Source organism: Musca vetustissima, unplaced genomic scaffold, assembly GCF_032173495.1.
Source record: "Musca vetustissima isolate MV318-11 ecotype Yass unplaced genomic scaffold, APGP_CSIRO_Mvet_v1 utg439889, whole genome shotgun sequence".
Lineage (NCBI taxonomy): Eukaryota > Metazoa > Arthropoda > Insecta > Diptera > Muscidae > Musca > Musca vetustissima.
This window is the reverse complement of record NW_026877247.1, coordinates 11,054-20,963: the sequence shown is the minus strand read 5'-3', so window position 1 is coordinate 20,963 and position 9,910 is coordinate 11,054. Positions and strand designations below refer to the sequence as shown.

The 9,910-nt window shown below is 38.0% G+C and overlaps 1 protein-coding gene across 1 annotated transcript; it reads right to left on the bottom strand.

The window, feature by feature from the left end:
- Positions 1-188: 188 nt before the first annotated feature.
- Positions 189-9,652, bottom strand: LOC133321844 (uncharacterized). The gene is made up of 2 exons (XM_061530915.1): positions 7,302-9,652; positions 189-531 (listed from the first exon to the last, which is right to left on the bottom strand). The coding sequence occupies exons 1-2, from the start codon at positions 9,650-9,652 to the stop codon at positions 189-191; spliced, it is 2,694 nt and encodes an 897-aa protein (XP_061386899.1).
- Positions 9,653-9,910: the final 258 nt, after the last annotated feature.

Sequence of the window (9,910 nt, the reverse complement as noted above, 5' to 3'; positions counted from 1 at the left end):
GACAGTGACGATTCCGGCGGTGTTTTATTTTGTAATCCCAAAGGTGTTTTATTCATTTTGCTGTTGCAGTCATAGTGAAACGCCACAGTGCTGACACCTATTAGATCATCGACACCGTGCTGCAATGTGGTTAACGTAAACAATTTAGGCATGGATTGCTCATTTTTACAGCCCGAAATCTTTCTGAATTATTGTATATCAATAAATTTGGAACAATTGAAAACTAAATCCAAGCTTTTACATTTTCTTTCCAAAAATGACGAAAGATCCTTTAACTCTGGCAACTGAAGACCTTGTGTGATTTCACCATTGTCCCACTTGGCAAATATCTCCTCTTCCCATTTGGCCTGTGTATCGGCGTCCAATTTAGAAACAAGTAAATGAAGCAATATTCCGTTTGCTATTTGGTCTTTTGATGCTATTGACTGGAGAGCACGAACATTGCCATTTACACAATCAATGAAATCTCTTAATTCGGCGGCAGTCTGTTTCGTGGAATCTTTAATGGCGAATATTTTATCAATGTGCGATCTAAATATGAAATACCGGCAAAGATTGTTGTTTTCTTTCAACACAGTATTAACCACATTATCACGATGTAGCTCTTTAGCCCGGATTGCATTGTTGCCGATTCCATTATTTGGTGGTGTTAGGGGCTCCATTTCTTCAATGTCAACTTTGCCTTCAAAATGTGAAATTTACCTACATACTGAAAAAACTTTTTGGTGCATGTAATCAAAGAACCAATGATGTAATTCTTATTAGTACGTCTGCGTAATGCTATATGCGCTTTTAGTTTGGTTGTAACTCAACCCGTTTTCTCAAAATCAACTACCATGTCAAAGTAAGAAAATCTCAAATTTTGCCTTCAAAATGTGAACTTTACCTACATACTGAAAAAACTTTTTGGTGCATGTAATCAACGAATTAATGTTGTAATTTTGTTGGCACAGCAAGATGTGATGATTGATCAGCTGATTTTGAGTTTTGCATTAGGGTGTCTGTTGGTTAATGCAATATGCGCTTTTAGTTTGGTTGTAACTCAACCCGTTTTTCAAAATCAACTACCATTAAAATCATAAAATAGCGATCTCAAATTTTGCCTTCAAAATGTTAAAATTGTCAGCCAACTGAAAATATTTTGGAATTGTCCAATTACTTAAATCAAAGGTTGTCGATGGCTGGTATGACGTAATTGAGGGAATAATCACAGCGTTAATAGTAGAACTGAACCCGTAATTGAGTGATTTGATGAACAACGAACAACTGGTGAAAGCACTTGTTTTGCTTGATGCAATGCCACTAATAATATGCTCTGTGATAAAATGGAGTTGAGACCCCGAATCTAACAGGGCACGAACTGTTATTGACCTTCCTTTATGTGATTGTAATTCCACTTGGGCCGTACCGAGAATAACTGGACAATTTTCATTTGAAATATGTAAGGTGGCTGGTGATGTAATTTTCGATGGCAATGTGTTTGGTGGTGGTGATGGCGACAGTGACGATTCCGGCGGTGTTTTATTTTGTAATCCCAAAGGTGTTTTATTTGGTTGCCTGTGCAGTAAGGTATGGTGCAACCCATTACAGTGCTGACACCTATTAGATGATGGACACCGTGCTGCAATGTGGTTACATCCTAAACAATTTAGGCATAGATTGTTCATTTTTACAGCCCGAAATCTTTCTGATTCTTGTATATCAATAAATTTGGAACAATTGAATGGGTTATGGTTGGGGGTGGTTTTACAGAACAAGCACGGAGTGCTATTCGAAACTACGCACGAAACACTAGAATATTTCTTGGATGACAGGGACTGCTTGTGGTGAAAATGTTTTCCATGAGGTCCAGGTACCTCCCTTTTTGTAGCCTTAGATGTAACTAAATCCAAACTTTTACATTTTCTTTCCAAAAATGACGAAAGATCCTTTAACTCTGGCAACTGAAGACCTTGTGTGATTTCACCATTGTCCCACTTGGCAAATATCTCCTCTTCCCATTTGGCCTGTGTATCGGCGTCCAATTTAGAAACAAGTAAATGAAGCAATATTCCGTTTGCTATTTGGTCTTTTGATGCTATTGACTGGAGAGCACGAACATTGCCATTTACACAATCAATGAAATCTCTTAATTCGGCGGCAGTCTGTTTCGTGGAATCTTTAATGGCGAATATTTTATCAATGTGCGATCTAAATATGAACCGTTTGTCATCTCCAGTGATTGAATCAATCTCGATGCTTCGCCTGTGAGACAGGAACGTAAATACTGAAATTTTGATAATGTAGAGAGATCAAAATGTGAAATTGTACTGACAAGCAGTACATATTAAAAACTTTGTCCACTCAGTGTAATCTCCGCTGAACTTAGGCAGTTGCAACGTTGGCAGTGTAGGTCGATTTTGATGATGAACAGATGACGAAAACGCATGGGTGCTATTCATTGATGGATGTAATATTCAGCCTTAGCATTGAAATGCGAGATTATGAGATTTTATGTTGAAATAGGCTTCCTCAAATAGCGACCTGTGATTCATCTCAAATTGAGATTCGTCCAGCGTTTCCACTTGACTTTGGATCTCTTCGAATAAATGGAACCGATGTTCCAACAATGACAGCTTAACTTCCAGCTGGTGGATAGTGAGATCGTTATACCGGTAAAGATTGTTGTTTTCTTTCACCACAGTATTAACCACATTATCAAAAAACTTTTTCTTGCATGTAATCAAAGAATCAATGATGTAATTCTTATTAGTACGTCTGCGTAATGCTATATGCGCTTTTAGTTTGGTTGTAACTCAACCCGTTTTCTCAAAATCAACTACCATGTCAATGTAAGAAAATCTCAAATTTTGCCTTCAAAATGTGAACTTTACCTACATACTGAAAAAACTTTTTGGTGCATGTAATCAAAGAATCAATGTTGTAATTCTTATTAGTACGTCTGCGTAATGCTATATGCGCTTTTAGTTTGGTTGTAACTCAACCCGTTTTCTCAAAATCAACTACCATGTCAAAGTAAGAAAATCTCAAATTTTGCCTTCAAAATGTGAAATTTACCTACATACTGAAAAAACTTTTTGGTGCATGTAATCAAAGAATCAATGTTGTAATTCTTATTAGTACGTCTGCGTAATGCTATATGCGCTTTTAGTTTGGTTGTAACTCAACCCGTTTTCTCAAAATCAACTACCATGTCAAAGTAAGAAAATCTCAACTTTGCCTTCAAAATGTGAAATTTACCTACATACTGAAAAAACTTTTTGGTGCATGTAATCAAAGAATCAATGTTGTAATTCTTATTAGTACGTCTGCGTAATGCTATATGCGTTTTTAGTTTGGTTGTAACTCAACCCGTTTTCTCAAAATCAACTACCATGTCAAAGTAAGAAAATCTCAAATTTTGCCTTCAAAATGTGAAATTTACCTACATACTGAAAAAACTTTTTGGTGCATGTAATCAAAGAATCAATGTTGTAATTCTTATTAGTACGTCTGCGTAATGCTATATGCGCTTTTAGTTTGGTTGTAACTCAACCCGTTTTCTCAAACTCAACTACCATGTCAAAGTAAGAAAATCTCAAATTTTGCCTTCAAAATGTGAAATTTACCTACATACTGAAAAAACTTTTTGGTGCATGTAATCAAAGAATCAATGTTGTAATTCTTATTAGTACGTCTGCAATGATGTAATTCTTATTAGTACGTCTGCGTAATGCTATATGCGCTTTTAGTTTGGTTGTAACTCTACCCGTTTTCTCAAAATCAACTACCATGTCAAAGTAAGAAAATCTCAAATTTTGCCTTCAAAATGTGAAATTTACCTACATACAGAAAAAACTTGTTGGTGCATGTAATCAAAGAATCATCATGTAATCAAAGAATCAATGTTGTAATTCTTATTAGTACGTCTGCGTAATGCTATATGCGCTTTTAGTTTGGTTGTAACTCAACCCGTTTTCTCAAAATCAACTACCATGTCAAAGTAAGAAATTCTCAAATTTTGCCTTCAAAAGTGAAATTTACCTACATACTGAAAAAACTTTTTCTTGCATGTAATCAAAGAATCAATGATGTAATTCTTATTAGTACGTCTGCGTAATTCTATATGCGCTTTTAGTTTGGTTGTAACTCAACCCGTTTTCTCAAAATCAACTACCATGTCAAAGTAAGAAAATCTCAAGTTTTGCCTTCAAAATGTGAACTTTACCTACATACTGAAAAAACTTTTTGGTGCATGTAATCAAAGAATCAATGTTGTAATTCTTATTAGTACGTCTGCGTAATGCTATATGCGCTTTTAGTTTGGTTGTAACTCAACCCGTTTTCTCAAAATCAACTACCATGTCAAAGTAAGAAAATCTCAACTTTGCCTTCAAAATGTGAAATTTACCTACATACTGAAAAAACTTTTTGGTGCATGTAATCAAAGAACCAATGATGTAATTCTTAAAAAATGCGCTTTTAGTTTTTCAAAGGTGCATGTGCATGTTATCAAAGAATCAATGTTGTAATTCTTATTAGTACGTCTGCGTAATGCTATATGCGCTTTTAATTTGGTTGTAACTCAACCCGTTTTCTCAAAATCAACTACCATGTCAAAGTAAGAAAATCTCAAATTTTGCCTTCAAAATGTGAACTTTACCTACATACTGAAAAAACTTTTTGGTGCATGTAATCAAAGAATCAATGTTGTAATTCTTATTAGTACGTCTGCGTAATGCTATATGCGCTTTTAGTTTGGTTGTAACTCAACCCGTTTTCTCAAAATCAACTACCATGTCAAAGTAAGAAAATCTCAACTTTGCCTTCAAAATGTGAAATTTACCTACATACTGAAAAAACTTTTTGGTGCATGTAATCAAAGAATCAATGTTGTAATTCTTATTAGTACGTCTGCGTAATGCTATATGCGCTTTTAGTTTGGTTGTAACTTAACCCGTTGGTGAGGACAAGAGCTTTTTCTTGTCCTGTTGGGTGCAAAAATAAACTTCAGAAATTTCACTTTAAATAAAAAATTATATTTCTATTTTTCACAATGAAATTCAGGAACTTTATTTCTTCAAGTATATTGATTGACTGTACCAAAACGAATAAAAATTAAAATGAAAAAATCCGCAAACAATTTCTGCCTACGTGACAAATTTTAACAAACGGTACAACAGAACATCCAATTCATTCGTCGTTGTTGTTGTTTTTAAGTTTGTAACAACCAATCAGAATTTGAGTACTTATTAATATAATTATGTTGTGTTTGTTGTTATTCTACATTCTATGTTTTGTTATTTATATTGACTGGGCAACACTTAAAACTACCCTGTGGGAAATTTTGGCTTGATCCTCAACATTCTCCCCCCTTGAAAGCTTTGCTTTCAATCTCTAGAGGTAGTTTACAGAGTCTTGCAATAGATCGCTTGAATTCGCCGTCGCTTGTTCGGACTGTCACGACTCGAACTTGCCCATCCTCACCTGGGTTAGTTGATACTACACGTCCTAAAGGCCATTTGATTGGTGGAGTTGCGTCTTCTTTAATCAGAACAAGGTCGTTCACTTCAAGGTTTGGTTGAATGCCAGTCCATTTTTGATTGAGTTGAAGGGACTTCAAATATTCGTTACTCCAACGATCCCAAAACATCTGATGTATGCAACGTATAATTTGATATCTTTTCAATGTTGACGTTTTTAGATCAATTGCTGTTGCTTCCACAATGGTTGTCATCGGCCTACCAATTAAAAAGTGCGATGGAGTAAGTGGGTGGAAATCGTTTGGGTCACTAGACATAGATGTAAGTGGTCTGCTGTTGACAATAGCTTCTGCTTGGCATGCGACGGTGTGTAACTCATCAAATGTTAATACATGTGTCCCGACTGCTATCTTTATATGATATTTTGCTTGCTTTACCGCACTTTCCCACAAGCCTCCAAAATGTGGTGAGCGAGGGGGTATAAATCTCCACTCAATACCCCATGCGGGATACAAAACGTTTCAGTGCAGCTATAAATGCGTTTGTGGTTAAATCAGGAACCAACTCGAAATGCACTGCCTTTACACAAAAACAAATAAAAACCGCAATATAAACCTTTATGGGTGATCTGCCTCTTATTTGCTGAGTTATGAAGAAAGGACCACAGTAGTCAACTCCCGATACGGCAAATGGGAACGTCTGTTGAACTCGTTCTTTTGGTAGATCACCCATGATTTGTGTTTCTGATGGGTTTGTATCTATAGCAAAGTATGCAATCGTGAATAACTTTTTTGATTGCTCGTCTTCCATTGATGATCCACATACTTTCTCGCAGGATGTTGTGTAGCGTGAGAACACCAGCATGGAGGTGTTGTCGATGAAAATGTCTGATGATGGTGTGAACAAATGGATGATCAGGTGGTAAAACAATTGGATGTTTTGCGGCAAAGGGCAAGCAGGCATTTCGGATGCGTCCGCCAACACGTATTAAGCCATCATGCAAAAATGGTGATAGTTGTGAGAGTTTAGATTGACGATCTACCTGCTTATGAGCTTCTAAGCAGCGAAATTCATTTGCGAAATAACCTTTCTGAACAATGCGGCAAACTGTAATGAATGCATTGTTTATTTCAGCAACGTCTATGGTTGAGCCGACATTCTTTGCTTTACGTAGCATCCCAATGTATCTAATGACATACGCAACAATTCTTAATAATTTGTCATAGTTGTTGATGTACTTATGACTGGAAATCCAATCTTCTTTGACGACTGTTAGTAAAGATGTCTTTACTTTCCTGGTTTCACATATTGAGTCCTCTGGATGTGAAGTTATTTCGTCTGGCCAGAATATGATGTCTTCCCTTAGGAAGTGGGGTCCATGAAACCACAAGTCGTTATTGATCAAATTTAAAGCAGTCGAACCACGTGACACTATATCTGCTGGGTTAAGCTGTGATGGTACATGACGCCATTTTGCCGATGAACAGCTCCGGTGAATTTTTGGTGACACGGTTCGCTACAAATGTTGTCCATCGTGTTGGCTCCCCAGCAATCCAACATAGCACTATTGACGAATCTGACCAACACACTATATTTGTTGGCTGAATGGGCAACAGAGAAAGCACAAAATCCAAAAGTTGAGTGGCAAGCACCGCTGCACATAATTCTAATCTCGGCAATGTTGTGTGTTTAAGGGGGGCCACTCTCGATTTTGAACACAAGAGTGACGAATGCAGTCCTCCCGAAGTCCGAGTTACCACATAAATGCAAGCTCCATATGCTTTTGTGCTGGCATCTGCAAATGCATGAATGTTAGTAGAATTATTGAAAGCAACAAACCTTGGAATTTTGAACTGTTCTGCGACTGACAGCTGTTGTCGAATATTCGACCATTCCATCATAATATCCTGGGATACTGTTTCATCCCAGTGTAGTTTAAGCGACCAAATGCTCTGCAAAAGAAGTTTACACCTGACAACTATAGGGTTAACCAGTCCCAAAGGATCGAAGAGTCTGGCCATTTCCGATAAAATACCCCTTTTGGTTATCCTCGATGTGGAAGAATGCATGTCAGTGTAGGCGTAGGTGAAGACATCATCAGTTGGTGACCATTTAAGTCCAAGTGTTTTGATATATTGAAAATCATCCACCGTGATGATTTCCTCCCGATCTGACGAAGCAATGTCTTGTAATATATCCTCGTTATTTGCACCGAATTTCCGTAAAATAAACCCAGAGTTTTCCATGCGGGATACAAAACGTTTCAGTGCAGCTATAAATGCGTTTGTGGTTAAATCAGGAACCAACTCGAAATGCACTGCCTTTACACAAAAACAAATAAAAACCGCAATATAAACCTTTATGGGTGATCTGCCTCTTATTTGCTGAGTTATGAAGAAAGGACCACAGTAGTCAACTCCCGATACGGCAAATGGGAACGTCTGTTGAACTCGTTCTTTTGGTAGATCACCCATGATTTGTGTTTCGGTGATGGGTTTGTATCTATAGCAAAGTATGCAATCGTGAATAACTTTTTTGATTGCTCGTCTTCCATTGATGATCCACATACTTTCTCGCAGGATGTTGTGTAGCGTGAGAACACCAGCATGGAGGTGTTGTCGATGAAAATGTCTGATGATGGTGTGAACAAATGGATGATCAGGTGGTAAAACAATTGGATGTTTTGCGGCAAAGGGCAAGCAGGCATTTCGGATGCGTCCGCCAACACGTATTAAGCCATCATGCAAAAATGGTGATAGTTGTGAGAGTTTAGATTGACGATCTACCTGCTTATGAGCTTCTAAGCAGCGAAATTCATTTGCGAAATAACCTTTCTGAACAATGCGGCAAACTGTAATGAATGCATTGTTTATTTCAGCAACGTCTATGGTTGAGCCGACATTCTTTGCTTTACGTAGCATCCCAATGTATCTAATGACATACGCAACAATTCTTAATAATTTGTCATAGTTGTTGATGTACTTATGACTGGAAATCCAATCTTCTTTGACGACTGTTAGTAAAGATGTCTTTACTTTCCTGGTTTCACATATTGAGTCCTCTGGATGTGAAGTTATTTCGTCTGGCCAGAATATGATGTCTTCCCTTAGGAAGTGGGGTCCATGAAACCACAAGTCGTTATTGATCAAATTTAAAGCAGTCGAACCACGTGACACTATATCTGCTGGGTTAAGCTGTGATGGTACATGACGCCATTTTGCCGATGAACAGCTCCGGTGAATTTTGGTGACACGGTTCGCTACAAATGTTGTCCATCGTGTTGGCTCCCCAGCAATCCAACATAGCACTATTGACGAATCTGACCAACACACTATATTTGTTGGCTGAATGGGCAACAGAGAAAGCACAAAATCCAAAAGTTGAGTGGCAAGCACCGCTGCACATAATTCTAATCTCGGCAATGTTGTGTGTTTAAGGGGGGCCACTCTCGATTTTGAACACAAGAGTGACGAATGCAGTCCTCCCGAAGTCTGAGTTACCACATAAATGCAAGCTCCATATGCTTTTGTGCTGGCATCTGCAAATGCATGAATGTTAGTAGAATTATTGAAAGCAACAAACCTTGGAATTTTGAACTGTTCTGCGACTGACAGCTGTTGTCGAATATTCGACCATTCCATCATAATATCCTGGGATACTGTTTCATCCCAGTGTAGTTTAAGCGACCAAATGCTCTGCAAAAGAAGTTTACACCTGACAACTATAGGGTTAACCAGTCCCAAAGGATCGAAGAGTCTGGCCATTTCCGATAAAATACCCCTTTTGGTTATCCTCGATGTGGAAGAATGCATGTCAGTGTAGGCGTAGGTGAAGACATCATCAGTTGGTGACCATTTAAGTCCAAGTGTTTTGATATATTGAAAATCATCCACCGTGATGATTTCCTCCCGATCTGACGAAGCAATGTCTTGTAATATATCCTCGTTATTTGCACCGAATTTCCGTAAAATAAACCCAGAGTTTTTCAGCAGATCCGTCACCTGTATCTTGATGTCAATAGCCTCGTTTATTGTATCACTGCCGGTTATGAGATTGTCCACATAAAAATCTCGTAGTGTGATTTTGGAACCCAATGGAAATTTCTCCGCTTCGGCCTTTGCTGCTGATTGAAGACTCTTGACAGCTAAGAAAGGTGCACAGCTCGTCCCATATGTAACCGTTTTTAACATGTACGTCAGCAACGGTTCTTGTGGCGAAGCTCTCCATAATATACTCTGCCAACGACAATCTTATCACTCACAAGCACTTGGCGGTACATTTTCGCAATATCTGCCACTACTGCGTACTTGTGGAATCTAAATCTAGTTAATATTGAAAAAATGTCTTCTTGTAGTGTAGGCCCAACTCGTAAAATGTTGTTTAGTGACAGGCCATTTGATGTTTGGCATGAGCCGTCGAAGACTACCCTCAACTTCGTCGTCGAACTG